Source organism: Phyllobates terribilis, unplaced genomic scaffold (genome assembly GCF_046119375.1).
Source record: "Phyllobates terribilis strain yellow unplaced genomic scaffold, ASM4611937v1 Scaffold_13__5_contigs__length_258822181, whole genome shotgun sequence".
Taxonomy (NCBI): Eukaryota; Metazoa; Chordata; class Amphibia; order Anura; family Dendrobatidae; genus Phyllobates; species Phyllobates terribilis.
Window position 1 is genome coordinate 243,134,323 of NW_027362773.1, and position 17,702 is coordinate 243,152,024.

A 17,702-nucleotide genomic window follows, 5' to 3' on the forward strand; every position below is an offset into this window, starting at 1 on the left:
GGTACAAGAACAGCAGTAAGTAAAGAACCCTGAACTGCACAACCCGACTCTGACTCTCATTACCATCTTCCCTGCACTTCCACAACCACCATCCTCTGCACCTGACCCCCTGAGGCTATACCCCTCCCGTTGGGGGTTATAGTACCTAAGCTGCACAAACACCATCAGCCTCAGCGGACCCTGCTGCAGCGGCGGCCGTAGTGACCGCAATTCAACGGGTGGCGTAGTCGATATAAAGAACTTTAGTAACATCAGTAAGGACTGCCACACACTGAGCTTGACACCCTGGGCACGGACCGGGTCACAGCCACTCGGAGACTACAACCCCCATCTGATCCGGCTCCGGGTATCCCCAACAACACTGGCCCAGGGGGCGCGTCACTTTCATCACTGTGGCCTCTGTACAAGAATTTCTAGTTTATTTCATGGTAGTAAATAGCAGCGCTCTTGGAAAGTCTACTTATAACATAAGGTTGACCAAAGACTGGTACGTTGCTCAACTATGCCATTGTTCTTTGTAGTTTCTCTTGGATATTATGAGCGGTCTTTAAGATCTAGGAAAAGCCACAGGAATTAAGCTGCAGTTTATATTTTATTTATATACATTTACGATCTTAATTAGAGTTGTTAAATTGTTATTCCCATCTTCATAGATGGATATGTTCGGATAGTGCACTTTTGCAATTTACTGCTTACGAAAATATGCAGCCGTCCTTGAGACATTTAACACTTTTGTTTACATCTCGTTGCTTAGGAGACCGACCACTGCTGCATTTTAGTTTATAAGCACTGCACTGAAGTTAGCCAGGATTAGAAGGTTACAGTGAGCTCCTGCCATACTGGCCAGCTTCAAAACAGTGCTTACAAGCTCAATGGAAAAGAGCTTGTAAGCATTGGCCGTGTTCTGCTGTACAGAAGCAGTGGTCATTCTCCAAGGCAACAGGCTGTCAACAAAAGAAAAGGAAAGTCTTAATATCTAAAGAACGTCTGGAAATGTTAATAATCAGTTAATTTCAAAATCGTTGGTATTTACAAGCTCTAACCAATAATACCCATTTCTGAAGATAAGATTAACCCTTTAAGTTTCTATCTGGAGCATAAATATATCCACCATTTTAGACTCTCTCTAGTGCCCCACAGTTGAGACTTGCACAAGGGCCCACAGTTGGGACTCACTCTAGGTCCCCACAGTTGCCACTTATTCTGGACTCCATCCCACTGTTGACACTCGGTCTATGACCCAACAGTTAAAACTTGCTCTAGGATCCCACAATTGGGACTCACTCTAGGGCCCCACAGTATACACTCATTCTTCTTCCCCGTTCCTGTAGAATGTAAGCCCGCAAGGGCAGGGTCCTCTTCCCTCTGTACCAGTCTGTCATTGTTAGTTTGTTTACTGTAAGTGATATCTGTATTTGGTATGTAACCCTTTCTTATGTACAGCACCATGGAAACAATGGCGCTATATAAATAATAATCATAATTCTAGGGCCCCACAGTTGACACTCATTCAAGGGCCCCATGGTTGACATTCACCCTAGGGTGCCACAGTTGTCATTCACTCTAGGACCGCATAGTTGACACATGCTCAAGGGCCCCACAGTTGAGACTCTCTCTAGCGTCCCACAGTTGACATTCATTTGAGGGCCCTGCAGTTAACATTCACTCTAAGGACCCCAGTTGTCACTCGCTCTAAAACCCTATAGTTGGCACATGTTCAAGGGCCCCACAATTAAGACTCTCTCTAGGCTCCCACAGTTGAGACTCTCTCGAAAACCTCATAATTGAGATTCGCACTAGGACCTCAAAGTTGCAACTCGCACTAGAACCCATAGTTGAGAGTCACACTAGGACCCCACAGTTGGGACTCGCTCTAAAACTCCACAGTTAAGGCTCACTCTAGGTCCCATTCCACCATTGATACTCGCTGTAGGACGCCACTGTTGACACCTGCTCTAGGATCCAACAGTTGGAACTCACTCTAGGGCCTCATAGTTAACACTCACTCTAGAGCTCCACAATTGAGACTCAACTAGGGTCTAACAGTTGACACTCACTCTAGGATCCCACAGTTTGGATTCGCTCTAACACCCCACAGTTTACACTCATTCTAGGCCCCATAGTTGATTCTCATTCTAGGGCTTCACAGTTGACATTTACTCTAGGGCCCCACAGTTATCACTTGCTCTAGGACCCCATAGTTGACACATGCTCAAGGGCCCCACAGTTAATACTCTCTCTAGGGTCCCACAGTTGAGACTTTCTCTTGGGGCCTCATAATTGAGATTCACACTTGGACCTCACAGTTGCAACTCGCACTAGGACTTACAGTGGAGACTCGCATAAGGACCCTACAGTTTGTGACCCAAACTAAGACCCACAGTTGAGATTCACATTAGGACCCCACAGTTTCAGACTCGCACTAGGACCCCATAAATAAGCCTCACACTAGGGCATCCAATTTAAGACTCACACTAGGACCCCACAGTTGCCATTCGTTGTAGGACCCACAGTTGAGACTCACACTAGGGCCCCAGAGATGAGACTTCCAATAGGACCCCACGGTTGCTACGAGCTAGAGACTTGCACTACTAACCCACAGGTGAGACTCGCTCTTTTACCCCACAGTGGACAGTCACACTAGGGCCTCCCTTTTGACATTGTCAATACAATACTTTCAGCTGCTGTATTTTACCATTTTCTCTTATGTCATGCTATGAAAAATGAAGACTGTAAGACTACATCCATTTGGGATAAAATGACAGTACCGGCCATGTGGATGAAATTTGAACAAATCTCATCCACATGCTGTAGGATTATTCTATACATAAATTTATCTATGATGCAGATTTTTAAACCCACATTATGTCAATTTCACATGTAGCTTTTTACCGAGGATTGCACATATCTCAAGGAGGGATTTTAAATCAATGCAAAAGGAAAAACCCACCATCGGGTGCCTTTGGCGGTGAATTTTTTTCCATTTCATGTGGACGTGCCCTCAGTGAACATTTTCTTATGGCTTGTACCTTGGCAGACCAATGGGCACATGAGTGGGAAACAAAATAGTGTAGAAATTGGCAATAGTGATGGGAAGAGTTTCGGCCACATACAGCCAACTGCCAAGAGCGGTCTTACCCTTTTGGTCTCAACATACCACGTTGTGCCAAAGACATAAGAAAGAAGAATAACTTTATACTGCTGCCTATGCCTGTTGCAGGAGAGAGAAGCCGTTAAATACATCCTTTCTGTTCTCTAGGATGACACACTTACAGAATTGCTCCTTCGTAATCAAAAACCTGAGGAATGCCGTGTACCTTATCCAGCTGTCATCTGATCGGGCTGCAGGATTACAGAGCGCATCTGGTCAGCATGTATTAGTGTTAGTTTGGCTTGAATGTAGTGAGTATATTTTGGTATTCCCCCTAAGACTAGCTAAAAGGGTAGAGTAGAAGTCCTGTTAATCTGGTATATCTGTGGGGTTCCGACCAATGGAACCCATACGGATTGGCAGAATGGGGCACATTTATTCCCAGTAGAATGCAGCTGCAGTGCGTATGCTCAACCTCCACTCCATTCATTCCTCATGGAGCTGCGGAGCAGTACTTTCTGCTTTTTCCACAGTCCCTTAGAGAATGAATGGACCAGTGGCTGGGCTTCTGACCTGCCACTCCTTATTATAGCTGGGATAAAAGTGCCCCATCGAGGATAATCATTGCTCATTCTGAAGTTTGGCGTTGGACACAGCGGTCGCCCCTTCCTCTGATCAGTAAGTTATCACCTATCCTGAAGATAGATGATAACTTGTTTCCACCAGACAACCCCTTTAGGTCTTGGTCAGAATTTGATCCTGCGAAACATTGGATTGCACTTGGACCAATGTTATTTTATGGAGCCATGCACATGACCAATATTTTGGTCATACATAACCGGTCTGAGGATAAAATTGCATCCTGCCTGAGTTGGATACGATTATCAAATTGCACTTGGCCGTGCAAGTCAGTGAGTCGTTGGAAAACATTGGACTGCTCTCGGATGATATCTGAATGCAGTCAGATTTTCACAGACTGACAGAATGGAGAGAGTGGAAAATTATTTTTTCCCCATCTTCTCCTCATCTGAGAAAATCAGATCACACTATGATCAGAGTTTGATTAGCATAATCGGCCCAGTTCTCCGGGATGCGAGAAAATACTGTCGTGTGACCCTAGCCTTAAACTTGTATGCGGAGTGTTATCTTACTGACACTTGGTATAATAGTTTTAAAACCTGGAAAACATTGGGAATCTCTTGTGCAATGTGCTCATATAGGGCTTAACTAAACCTGGACCAAAAAAAGTCAGACTTTGTATCTCCACATTTATGTAGCACATATGTTTTTCAAAAACACTTATTATTATCTTTAACCCATAAAGACAACTTATAAGGGGAAACTCCGAGGTAGTTATCTGGCTGTCATCTTGAAATGTATGCAGACGAGCTGCTCCCTCCATACCCCAACTGAATAAGTGTATGTACTGAACAGATTTGTGCTAAGACTTCCTACGGTGAATAAAAGCAATCCTGTTACAAATAAAATCCCTAGGAGTCACTTCATTTGGCTGAAAGGGAAAAAAAACAAAAGCTGGCTTTCTGCGCAAACCCATTGAAGTGTTATGTTATGAGTTCCCATTGAATTATTTTCACAATCACTTGAGAGTTTAAAGGGTCTGTGGTCCCTTTAATGTTTATTTTAATGGCGAAGGTTGTGCAGATTAACGAACATAGAGATTTCACACCTGACTTTTTAATGCGATTGCTGCAGATGGTAGAAAAGACATCAATCCAAGGCAGATGATCTGTGTTTAAGAATGTAATTAGTTACAGATTAATTGGTAACTAAACAGAAAAAAAAAACCTTAATCTGTGAGATTGTTTCTTTTAATATATAACCTCATTGATTTGCAGAAATTTCTGCTAACTATTCTGCGGTGAATATATATAAAAAAGAATATATGGAAAAGAGGCTTTCTCCGTGAGAGTTTTTTTTATGGGGTGTAGTAACAGGCAGGATTTTTCCATGCATCATATAGCACTGCCTTGTATAGGCCACGGCCCCACTATCAGTATTCGGTCAGTATTTTTTCTCAGGAGTGGGAGCCAAAACCAGGTGAGGAACAATCAGAGAAAAGGTATAATAGAAACAAGTCACCAATTCTGCATTGATCACTTACTCCTGGTTTTGGCTCCCACTCCTGAGAAAAATATTGACCGAATACTGATAGTGGGGCCGTGTCCATAGGGTGAGATCCACAGCAATTCCATGGCAAATCCACAACCGAATCCACATGCAACTTCTGCAGCGAATTCTCTGCTCTCTACTCCTTGCCAAAATGGCACACTTAGCTTATACCCATACATCATCTTTTTCTTTTTTTAAAAAACGTAAAAAAACATTAAGCTGTTAAAAGAAGTGACCATTGCATTCTTGTGGCATCTTCCGGTTGGAAGATGGTCACAATTAATATATGAAATGTAAAAAATAATGAGATCCATCAAGGCTTCAACAGAACATATCCAAAAAAATGTCTGAAAAGACACCCCTGGCGGTTGCCTAAAGCGTCTTTTTCTGGAAAAAAAACAAGGTGGATTTTCCTTTTTTGACATGTTTCCTGACGTTTTTTTGCAGTGACTTCACCACTGTGAGCAGCTTCCAAGCAGAAGCCCCCTGAAGAATGGTCGAGTTACTTCTTTTAATCACTCTGCTCCTTTTGGAGTTAAAGAAGTTAAAAAAGGTTGAATATATGCACAGCAAGTCGTTTTTCACATTGCTGTGCATATGTTCTTTCTTTTTGAGATTTTTTAGTGCTTTTTCAGGCGTTTTCCAGGTGGAAACTGCTTGAAAAGGGTGTTGTGGGCACATGCCCTTAGACTATGTTCACATAAAGTTTTTTACAAGATTTGTTTTGGAGCAGAAACGCTCCATAATAATTCTCAAAAACTGCTTCAAATGTTCTTGGAAAACTCTTCCAATCCATTTCTGTGGAAAATCCATTTTGCTGTTCATCTGAGGAGGTTATTTTTTTTTTGAAGAAGAAGTTTTTCATTGGGGGGAAAGAAGGAAAGTGCAGGTCATTCTTGTAAGTGGATCCTGAAGGAAACCTCTTCAAACTAGGCACTGCCCAATCAAAAGTCCTCAAAAATAACCTCTTCCAGTACTCTTCAAAACAGCTTCTGGAAAAGTAAAACTCCTCCAAAAACCATCCCAAAAAAGTATGTTTTTTGAAGCAGGTTCTGTTTGAAAAACTCGTGTTTTTGGAACTCCTGAAAAAAACTCATTGTGAAGATAAATTTAGAATACTACATCATGGAACTGATCTCCTTTGTACTTTGCATTGCCAAGGGTGAAATCTATTGTGAGTCTACAGCGCAGGTCGCTTTGAGCTGTTGGGTTCCTCTACAATGTGCGGATGAGATTTCTTAATCCCCATGCTGTGTTACCTCAATTCGGCACAGTTTTTAGATGCATTTTTAACTGTACGGCTTGTACAAGTGAAAGACACTAAGGCCATGTGCATATGTTGAGTATTTGGTGAGTTTTTTACATCAGTATTTGTAAGCCAAAACCAGGAGTGGGTGAGAAATGCAGAAGTGGTGACGTGTTTCTATTATACTTTTCAGACACAGTAGTCTACTAAGTGATGGGGTGTGTGAACAGAAGATACAAGGGGCCTGATTTGGAAGGAAGTTTTGTATGTGGGGAAAAAAAAGGGATAGTTAGGTGAGGTGATAGGACAGTCTAAAGAAATGCATTTTAGGGCACGCTTAAAACTGTGGGTATTGGGGATTAATCGAAGAGTCCTGAGTAGTGCATTCCAAAGAATTGGCGCAGCTCGTGAGAAGTTTGGGAGACGGGAGTGTGAGGTCCGGATTATTGAGGATGTTAATTTTAGGTAATTAGCAAAACGGAGGGCACGGGTAGGGTGGTAGACTGAGACGAGAGAGGAGATGTAGGGTGGTGCTGAAGCATGGAGCGCTTTGTGGGTGAGATTGATGAGTTTATGAACTCTATAGCGGATGGGTAACCAGTGTAACGATTGGCACAGGGTGGAGGCATCGGTGTAGCGGTTGGCAAGGAATATGATGCGGGCTGCTGCATTCAGGATAGATTGGAGAGGGGAAAGTTTAGTAAGAGGGAGACCGATTAGTAGAGAGTTGCAGTAGTCCAAACGAGAATGAAACAGAGCGACAGTAAGAGTTTTTGCAGAGTCAAAGATAAGAAAAGGTCGAATTCTAGAAATGTTTTTGAGGTGTAGATGATCGTGTGAATGTGGCCTAAGGCCCCAATTCATCATTGCCTTTGCACCTGTTTTTTTGTCTAGTTTTGTGTGTTTTGCTCCCAATTCATTATTCTATTTGCGCCGTTCTTTAAGCCTATTTTATATGTGCTCGCCTGTTTTTTCTTTGTTTTCCACTTTGAGGGTGCAGTCTAGCAATTCCAGATGTTTTCGCCTGATTCATTAATTGCTACTTTTTATAAAGTCACAAATTTTGGGGCAACTTCACTCCGGTCTACCCCTGGAATATTTTTTTGAGCATGGCAAAATTTTTGTGCAATTTTTGCGACTTTTAGCGCCAACGTTCGACTTTTGGAAAGACTGTTCAAGAAAGGGAAAAAAAGGGTATCTTTGACTTTACAACAAATTCATGAATCGGAATGCGCCATTTTTTTTATATTTGATGCCAAAAAGGCAACTACCACCACATGACAAAATAGAAAAGTGACTTGAAAAAATCACAATTGATGAATCAGGGCCTTAAGGGCTATTTACAAGCTATGCAGCTGAAAACTGCAAAACTCTTGGCAAATTGTGGCAACATGGCATGTGGTCCTGTCGAGCCCTGTGACACACTGTTATTACCAAGTTGGAAAAACTATTTAATTGAATGTGTATAGCAAGCCTGAGATTGCATTTTGAATTTTTTAGACTCAAAAAACCCAAGAATAATCTGCAGTAAACCTATATGGATTTATATAGATAATTGCATTTGGGTTTCTCAGTGGATTTCACCTATTTTGGTGCAATTTATTTTGCAATTTATTTTTACTTTCTAAAAAAAATATTCTCTTTGAAATTGTAAGTACATTTTTTGCTTCCACTGGTTTCTGCATCTGCTGAATTTCAGCATCCCTCCCCCTACACCTCCTTCTAAGCCAATTAAGAAATTCTTTTAGAGTCAGGAAGTGTGTTATGAGTTTGGGCTTCAAGACTGAGCAACGGAGCAAGGGGGGAGAGAGAAGAAAACAGGCTAGTCGCTCTGGTATCAGAAGAGATAAAAATATAGAGAAAGAATGTAAAGAATGTTAATTCCTGTTAAAATGTATATTGCTGTATGTATGGAGAGAGCAGGACGGCTGACGAGATAGAGGCAATTATGAAGGATTCCTTTTCCTAAACATAAAGGGGTTAAAAGAAGGCGTAACAGATTTTTATATTAACTGCGCATGGTAATAGAAACCAGGTTTATGCTACGCTGCATATGAGGGTAAAATATCCATATGCTGAGGATTACTTTTTTTCTTGTTTGAAAGAGCCCATTTAGTGCATATTTCCTGAAATCTTCAGTCTTCACGGGGAAATTTGTCTGATTTTGTGTGCCCTAGAAATGTGGTACTTTTAGAGATTTTATACTATATAAGATCTATTCAATATAATTCATCATAAGCATCCTTTCTTGGAATGAATATTATATGTAAACTCCAATGTGTACATATCTTTAAATGACCGTTCAGACCAAGCACATCCATTTGGAGATGGACCTAATAAAAATCATGCTTTTACTGTCCAAATCTATTGCTTTATGTGCCAGAAATTGTTTTCCATCTATCTCCGCTTTCCTCCAATTAAGGAAAACTAGGGAGGAGAGATGCAAAAATAGTGGGTGGGAAGGAGCACTGAATTGTGCGGCCACACCAAGGGTGCACCGAGCGCCTCACTAACATAGATAAATAGGGAGCAATGTCTGATAAACACAAGGGATTCGGACACTAAAGGTACAAGTTTTATTATGGCTGTGGCCCCTATAGGGTGCTGTGCTTGGTTTGAACAGTCATTTTGTGCTGACAGATGCGCTTTAAATGGACAGGTGTTGATAGACTGAAGATACCAGGAGGGGCAAGTTGGAGCAATGGCCGAGGAGGACGCAAATACAATGGAATATGGCTATTGTGGGCAGAAGGGAATCTGAGGCACTGGGCACAAGAGAGCAATGATACTGCCTAAAAGAGGACCTTTCACCAGGTCAAATGTGGGCAATTTTTTCTCTTATTTTATTCTCACTGCTCCTGTCTGTATTCCATTTTTTGTTGTTATTTTTTTAAATCTGCCTTACTTTTCTAGAGACATGAGCCTTTTCGTTTGGTGCTTTTTATATACAGTCTTTATCAAAGGGGCGTGAATCACAGGATGCTCTGGGGACGTCTTTTAGCTGCTATGAATTTTTACCGTGAGCCTCATCCCCTTAGGAAAGACCATAAAATAAGCACTAAATAAAAAGGCCCAAATCACTGGAACCGTATGGCAGATTAAAGGAAATGGAAAACTCGGAGCATCAGTGGGAATAAAACAAGAGCAAAAGCTGGTCACTTTTGACGTGGTGACAGGACCTGCCATCAGATTTCACAATACCAATTGCATACATTATTAAATAGATATCTTAGACTAGACTTGCCACTCTTTAAAGGGAATCTGTCAGTAGGACCAACCCTCCTAATCCATCTATATGGGCATATAGGTCATAGGAAGCTAAATAAAATTATGCCTTGATATCTGCGATCTGATGTTTTTATTTCCGAGAACTTCCATGTTTTTATGTAAATGAACTGTTAAGATCTATGGGCCGGACATAGATCTCCCTGAGAATTTGCCTACAGAGCTTATTTTAAATGAAAGGAGAAACTGGAGCAAGTTCAGAGAAGAGCGACCAAAATGGTGACCGGTCTGCAAACAATTTCCTTTGAGGAACGGTTGCAGGATTTGGGAATGTTTAGCTTGCAAAAGAGAAGACTGAGAGGAGACTTAATAGCTGTCTACAAATATCTGAAGGGCTGTCACACTGTAGAGGGATCATCTTTATTCCCATTTGCACAAAGAAAGCCTAGAAGCAATGGGATGAAACTGAATGGGAGAAGATACAGATTAGTTATTAGAAAAAACTTTTTGATAATGAGGGCGATCAATGAGTGGAACAGGCGGCCACAAGAGGTGGTGAGTTCTCCTTCAATGAAAGTCTTCAAACAGAGGCTGGACAGACATCTGTCTGAGATGGTTTAGTGAATCCTGCATTGAGCAGGGGGTTGGACACGAAGACCCTGGAGGTCCCCTCCAACTCTAACATTCTATGATTCTATGAGGTGTTACCAGTGTGAGATGAAGATCAGGAGAGCAGACTGTCAGTCATTACATGTCTCACACTGGTAGCACCCCCTTTCCTATAAAATAAGCTCAATTTCCTATGACCTGCATGCCCATATACACAGCTCAGGATGGTTGATTCTACTGACAGATTCCCTTTAAATGTACATTTTGCCCTAAATTGCCTTCTGACTTCTAAAAATCACATTGGTGGGGACTTGGTGAGCCGAAACTCCTACATATATCGAAATGTGCAATTTACGTTATTTACAGATGACCTTTATCTCATTATTAGAGGTATCATCCGCCTGCTACTGACTCTCTACAATACATTACAACATAATCTTGAACCCACTCCCACCCTTTCTTAAAAACAATGGCTGCTTTCTTTTGGCAACAACACTGGCCCTGACCATGAGTTGTTCATGGTATTGCAGCTCAGTTGCATTTGTGTCACTTTGGCTGGGTTGCAATAGCAGACACAATCCATTGTCAGGTGTGGTGCAAAGCAGCCATGTTTTCCTAAATCCTTGACAATTTTTTTGCCCTTCTGGGAGGTAAGCTTGTTTCCTCTCTAGTCTTCAAAGGAAGCACAAATTCATACTCGAGCTAAATTTGCATAATTTATTGTGAAGTTAGGAAAGAGTTGCCCTACATGACTTTCTGGCTTTACTATACTCTGTTTCAACTTATTGGTCATTTTTCCTGCTTACCTCCATTGTGGCCTTGCAGCACGGAACCATAGATTAATATCTAGACTGGCTAATAACTACATGGAGTTTACATTCTTTTTATGCGTTTCATCCAGGTACTTGGCTTTTTACGCCTTGGGTGTAGAATATAATGTGTGTGTTCTGTTAATTTATACATATCCAAAGTGATGGTCAATACCATTGCCATTGCTGAATGTTGGTATATACGGTAATATGATTTTAGAATGTGTCATGTTGTACATTAATGCAAACTTTTTGAACAATGCGATTCGTTTTTTTTTTATTGTACCCAAAATCCATCTCATCAGTGGACACGTAGAGGTAATGTCGGAGAGCACACACTGAGGATTGTTGTGTCTTTAAGTAGATGGACTCCAACAGGTGTAGCTGGTCCGCTCTGCTGTAAGATGAGCACTATTCCTGGAAATCTCCTTAGTCACGGGTTACAGTTTTTCCAAACTGTTTATATACCATTCGTATCTACATATGTGATAGAATCTTTTTCCCATTCATTTGCCAGTAATATTAATTTCTTATCATGCTTTTAAATTCATATATGTAAAAAGCTGATTAACACAAATATTCCTCAACACATGTAATGAACCCGCTGTCAAATTTCATCAGCCAAGTGTAGGCAATGTTTTTTGACCCATTGCTTATGGCTTGGCTTTAAGTGGCATTGAACATAGAAGTTCAATAATAAAAATGTTACAAATAAGAGATTATATATGCAAATTGCCTCTTCACAGGAGCATTGCATGGCTTATAAGCCTCCTAACACTGGCATGCCAGACATGTCACTCTCCACAAGGAGAAACGTTACCCCTTAGATCACAAATAAGAGATCTCAATTTTGCTTTCATGGAAAAAATCAATCAGTTGTCATATGGAAATATCTAAGCAATTAACATAGATAATAATACTTATGATTTCTCACAATCCAATAAAATGTAAGAATGATTGCTGCCTGGTAAAGAATCTTACCAAAATGTTAATGAAACATATACTCAGGAATAAAAAACAATTCCCATAAATGTTATATTCCCGGAAGAGTTTCTACTCCACGTTCTCTGTCACTAAGAAACAACTGATAGAAACTTAAATGGTGACGAATCTCAGCAAAACTTCAGGAAGCCTTTAAAAAGTACACCTGTCACTTGAACGATGGTCCTTAAAGAAGGCATCCAAGAACATTTTATGGAACACGCCTAAGCATAAAACTCCTTGAACTTCTGGAACACCCTTGGGTCACTTATGATCTGGCAGTGATACATAATGTCTTATGTATCACTAATAACTGCTCAAAAAAATAAAGGGAACACTTAAACAACAGAATATAACTCCAAGTAAATCAAACTTCTGTGAAATCAAACTGTCCACTTAGAAAGCAACACTGATTGACAATCAATTTCACATGCTGTTGTGCAAATGGAATAGACAATAGATGGAAATTATTGGCAATTATCAAGACACACTCAATAAAGGAGTGGTTCTGCAGGTGGGGACCACAGACCACATCTCAGTACCAATGCTTTCTGGCTGATGTTTTGGTCACTTTTGAATGTTGGTTGTGCTTTCACACTCATGGTAGCATGAGATGGACTCTACAACCACAGAAGTTGCTCAGGTAGTGCAGCTCATCCAGGATTGCACATCAATGCGAGCTGTGGCAAGAAGGTTTGCTGTGTCTGTCAGCGTAGTGTCCAGAGGCTGAAGGCGCTACCAGGAGACAGGTCAGTACACCAAGAGACGTGGAGGGGGCCGTAGGAGGGCAACAACCCAACAGCAGGACTGCTACCTCCACCTTTGTGCAAGGAGGAACAGGAGGAGCACTGCCAGAGCCCTGCAAAATTACTTCCAGCAGGCCACAAATGTGCATGTATCTGCACAAACGGTTACAAACCGACTCCATGTGGGTGGTATGAGGGCCCGACGTACACAGATGGGCGTTGTGCTCACAGCCCAACACCGTGCAGGACGCTTGGCATTTGCCACAGAGCACCAGGATTGGCAAAGTCGCCACTGGCGCCCTGTGCTCTTCACAGATGAAAGCAGGTTCACACTGAGCACATGTGACAGACGTGACAGAGTCTGGAGACGCCGTGGAGAGCGATCTGCTGCCTGCAACATCCTCCAGCATGACTGGTTTGCCAGTGGGTCAGTAATGGTGTGGGGTGGCATTTCTTTGGAGGGCCGCACAGCCATCCATGTGCTCGCCAGAGGTAGCCTGACTGCCATTAGGTACCGAGATGAGATCCTCAGACCCCTTGTGAGACCATATGCTGGTGCGGTTGGCCCTGCGTTCCTCCTAATGCAGGACAATGCCAGACCTTATGTGGCTGGAGTGTGTCAGCAGTTCCTGCAAGATGAAGGCATTGAAGCTATGGACTGGCCCACGCGTGTTCCCCAGACCTGAATCCGATTGAGCACATCTGGGACATCATGTCTCACTCCATCCACCAACCACAGACTGTCCAGGAGTTGGCGGATGCTTTAGTCCAGGTCTGGGAGGAGATCCCACAGGAGACCATCTGCAACCTCATCAGGAGCATGCCCAGGCATTGTAGGGAGGTCATACAGGCACGTGGAGGCCACACACAATACTGAGCCTCATTTTGACTTGTTTTAAGAACATTACATCAAAGTTGGATCAGTCTGTAGTGTGTTTTTCCACTTTAATTTTGGGGGTGACTCCAAATCCAGGCCTCCATTGGTTAATAAATTTGATTTCCATTGATGATTTTTGTGTGATTTTGTTGTCAGCACATTCAACTTTGTACAGAACAAAGTCTTCAATAAGAATATTTCATTCATTCAGATCTAGGATGTGTTATTTGAGTGTTCCCTTTATTTTTTTGAGCAGTGTATTTATGAAAGGTGTCCATAATTTTATGGATTTAAACTTGGATTTAACCTAGAAAATACCATTCATTCTGATGTTAATGTACAGTATCTGCCACTGCGATCCGCAGATGGGAACATACGGGGAAACGGAGGCATCTAAATCTAAGGATGTATCTTGTGAGATAACTTACTGGATCATAAATCTATTTTTAAAATTCTATTATTCTTAATAATAATGATAAATAATGCAATTCTGAGATAAAATTTAGTTCAGCCGACTTGTTAAAATTCTTCTTTGTCGAAATTATTTGTGTAGGATTCAATTTTAGGAGCACAATGGACTACGCAAACTGGACAACTTCTTTAATGATTTATCCTTTATTTAGAAAAAAATTGCTAATGTATTCTTATATTATTCATCATGTTACTAATTATATTGATTTCTGCATTTATTCATATTATTTATTTCCTATTTTGCAGGATCCATCGGGTGATATTTGTAAGGGGAACATCGGTGATGAGCATTTTCGTCTTGAAGGTAGAAATTTCCGATTAAAAGGATAATCTCATCTTTTGTGACTACCCTTGTGTTTTATGTTAACTCTTTTATGTTTCGCAGCTTTCATAAATGAGGCACATTGGAGGACATTCCCCAATTTTATTATGAGCTTTTAAAAAAATTTTTAGGCCTTTTTGGACATTTTTTAAAAAAAAGTCCCTTGGAAAAAAAAGGATGGCAAATGTGTGCGATATTTTTGGTGCAAAATATTTGTGTATTGTTTGCCATCCAAGATGTAGACTGAGAACGAGAGAAGAGTCTAGTGTGTCTATCTAGTTGAGTCATTCTGATAAATTTAGCATAGTATTTTTGCCTGTCTGTCTAAGAACGGGTTCCATTACATCTTCAATAGCTGTTCTTCCAGACTCCCCCCAAACATGTGCACACTCATCTTGGCCATGCATGCATGTGTTCTCTTTATGAGGAACAGACAGCTTGTCTTTTCTGGGAACATGTGATCGGGTATGATGAAATTCAACATGTCCAATCCCTTTTTCACCCAACATGTGCCAGTGTCGAACAACTCAATATCTATTGCCCAAGTAGTAAAAAGGGCTGTGGAGTCAGTATGCCAAACCCCCAACTACGACTCCAACTCTGACTCCTCAATTTCCATGACACCGACTCCACGACTCCGACTCCCTCATACATGGCTCATGTTTAAGTGATAAATTTAATGTAGCACAAATTCATCAGTCTAGACCCTTAGATCAGGAATAGGACAGACATTTAAAGGACATTTCATAACTTTTCCAAATTCTTGTGAAAAAAATATTCCCCACAAACTGCATTGAACTACTCTACCCAATTTATTATATATTTTAGAAGTCAGAGTCGGTCCATTTTATACCGACTCTGATTCCGACTCCGACTCCACCAAAATGGACACCGACTCCGACTCCAACTCCACAGCCCTGACAGGAAGTGGTAAATAGTCCTATATTTATGAACAATTTTACCAAAATAGTACCGATTTGAGGCACTCCCCATAAACTTAGAAAATCTAAATTGGTGGGTTTGGCTGATTTTCTTTCAATGTGTATTAACACCTTATCAATATTAATATAAAAAGTGTGACTAAATCTGAGTTTATATTCTATGACATAAAAAAGTCAGTATATCAGTATTTTATTATATCGAGAACCGAAGTAATGCCCACTTTGTATGTGCTTGTAAAATTTGCAAAGGGGCTTCACACAATTTGGCATGTTTATGGAACCCATGTGAAACCCAAATACCATATCCTACATATATAATTGATAAAATTGATTAGTTCTTGTGGTTGTAGCGGAAGCCTCTCTCACTTTTGGAGACCCTGCTTTAATCTTGGAGCATGGATGGCAAGGGGTAATAATCTGCCGGCACAAACCCTATGTTGCTATTTTTTTGCCTTGCAAAGTTTTTTTTTGTTTCTGGAGAAGGTTTTTTTTTGTTCTGCATATAATCCTTATTGAAATGCTGACACGATCCAGTACAAGCCTGTGCTTTGAAAGTTCGCCTTTTCTTTTTGCAAAGCCTCACATGCTCTGCAAATGTTATTTTTGCTATCTAAACTATGTGTGATGTAACTTTAATGAAGAAAAACAGAAAGTACAAAGGCTGTTTGTAGACAAAGAATACATCATTGTGCTGTGGTTCTGGATATATCTAATGCTTCTTTAATTGGCAGAAGTCTGCCTATCTTCAGGGGGATCAGTCATGGCAATTTATTAATGTTCAGCCATTACTCGGGAGGTCATGCTCTTAATCAGATCCTGAGTTTTCATCCTCCAGACCCTTCCCCTGATGTATAGACAGATTGCTGACATTTGATATGTCGGGCAGGATTTGTCACTCAGGTATACAGCAATCCAGATCTCCAGATAAAGGATTAGGGGTGAAACACACCCCATTAATAAACTCTGTTTTCCAGCTGTGACTGATCTTCTAAAGAGCGGTATAGGGATTTTCATAATACGCAGGGGGTAGAGGTTGAAAAGAAACTAATTTATATTTTTGCAGGGGCAGACTGGCATGTGTACAACGGATGTAGTTGCCTGGGGGCCCAGTAGGAGAGGGGGTCTTTTGCCAACATGAAATCAGCTAGCAGCATCCTACAGTCTATTAGACCATATATAAAGGTGGCCAAATACCTTAGATAGTAGTCGGCTGACAGTTTACTTAACTCTTCCCATACACATGCACACATACGCAAACCACTATTAAAGTGGCTGCCCACTGCTTGACAACCCCTCCTCAATATCTCGTTTCTGCTACATAAATTCAAATTCAAGGTTTTTGCCACCTAATCTGAGAGCAGCATGATGTAGAGACAGAGACCCTGATTCTACCGATGTTTCACTCACTGGGCTGCTTGCTGTAGTTTTGATAAAATCAATTTTATCAGCAGGAGATTATCACTAGAGGACTAGTTAACCTGCTGCCATGTAGTCCAGCCACACCCCCATCACTGATTATCAGCTTTCTGTATACACTGTGCATAGGCAAAAAGCTGCCAATCAGTGTGGTAATGCAGAACCACGGAATGAATTACCTATACGATGGACTACTTGCTAGAGATGGGGTGCACCTTACGAAGACTGGAAAACATGTATTTGGAAGTCGCCTTGCTACACTCATCAGGAGAGCTTTAAACTAGAACAATGTGGGAAGGGAAGCAAAAGGCCAGAAAAAGCCATACAGCTGACAAATACTATTGAGATCTCTGCTACTGGAAGTGGAAAGGAAGAACAAAGACAAAACAATTTAAATAATAAAAATATGGGAGGAAGAGAAACCAATCACAAAATAAAATGTTTTTATACAAATGCACAAAGCATGGGCAACAAACAAGGAGAATTGGAACTACTAACGCAGGAAAAGGAATATGATGTTATTGGAATCACTGAAACTTGGTGGGACGATACACATGATTGGAATAAAAGGCTAAAAGGATACAACTTATTTGCAAGAAACAGACTTGATAAACGAGGAGGAGGTGTCGCATTGTATGTTAGAAAAGCGTATATCTGCACAGAGATTGAAGCTTCAGAGACTGGGAGTTCTGTGGAAACTGTTTGGGTAAGAATACAAGGAGAGAACAACGGAAAGGACACCATTGTAGGCATTTACTACAGGCCACCTGGGCAAGCTGAAGATATGGATGAACTCTTTATGTATCAAATGACCAAGTTCTCCAAAAAATATGACGTA

The 17,702-nt window shown here is 41.1% G+C and overlaps 1 protein-coding gene across 1 annotated transcript in view; it reads left to right on the plus strand.

Moving 5' to 3' along the window:
* The window catches only part of NKD1 (NKD inhibitor of WNT signaling pathway 1), a 138,240-nt gene that overhangs the window by 77,956 nt on the left and 42,582 nt on the right, over positions 1-17,702 (plus strand). The window contains exon 4 of the mRNA XM_073659360.1: positions 14,432-14,489. Within this exon, the coding sequence (XP_073515461.1) occupies positions 14,432-14,489 (58 nt within the window). The remainder of the gene's footprint in view (positions 1-14,431; positions 14,490-17,702) is intronic.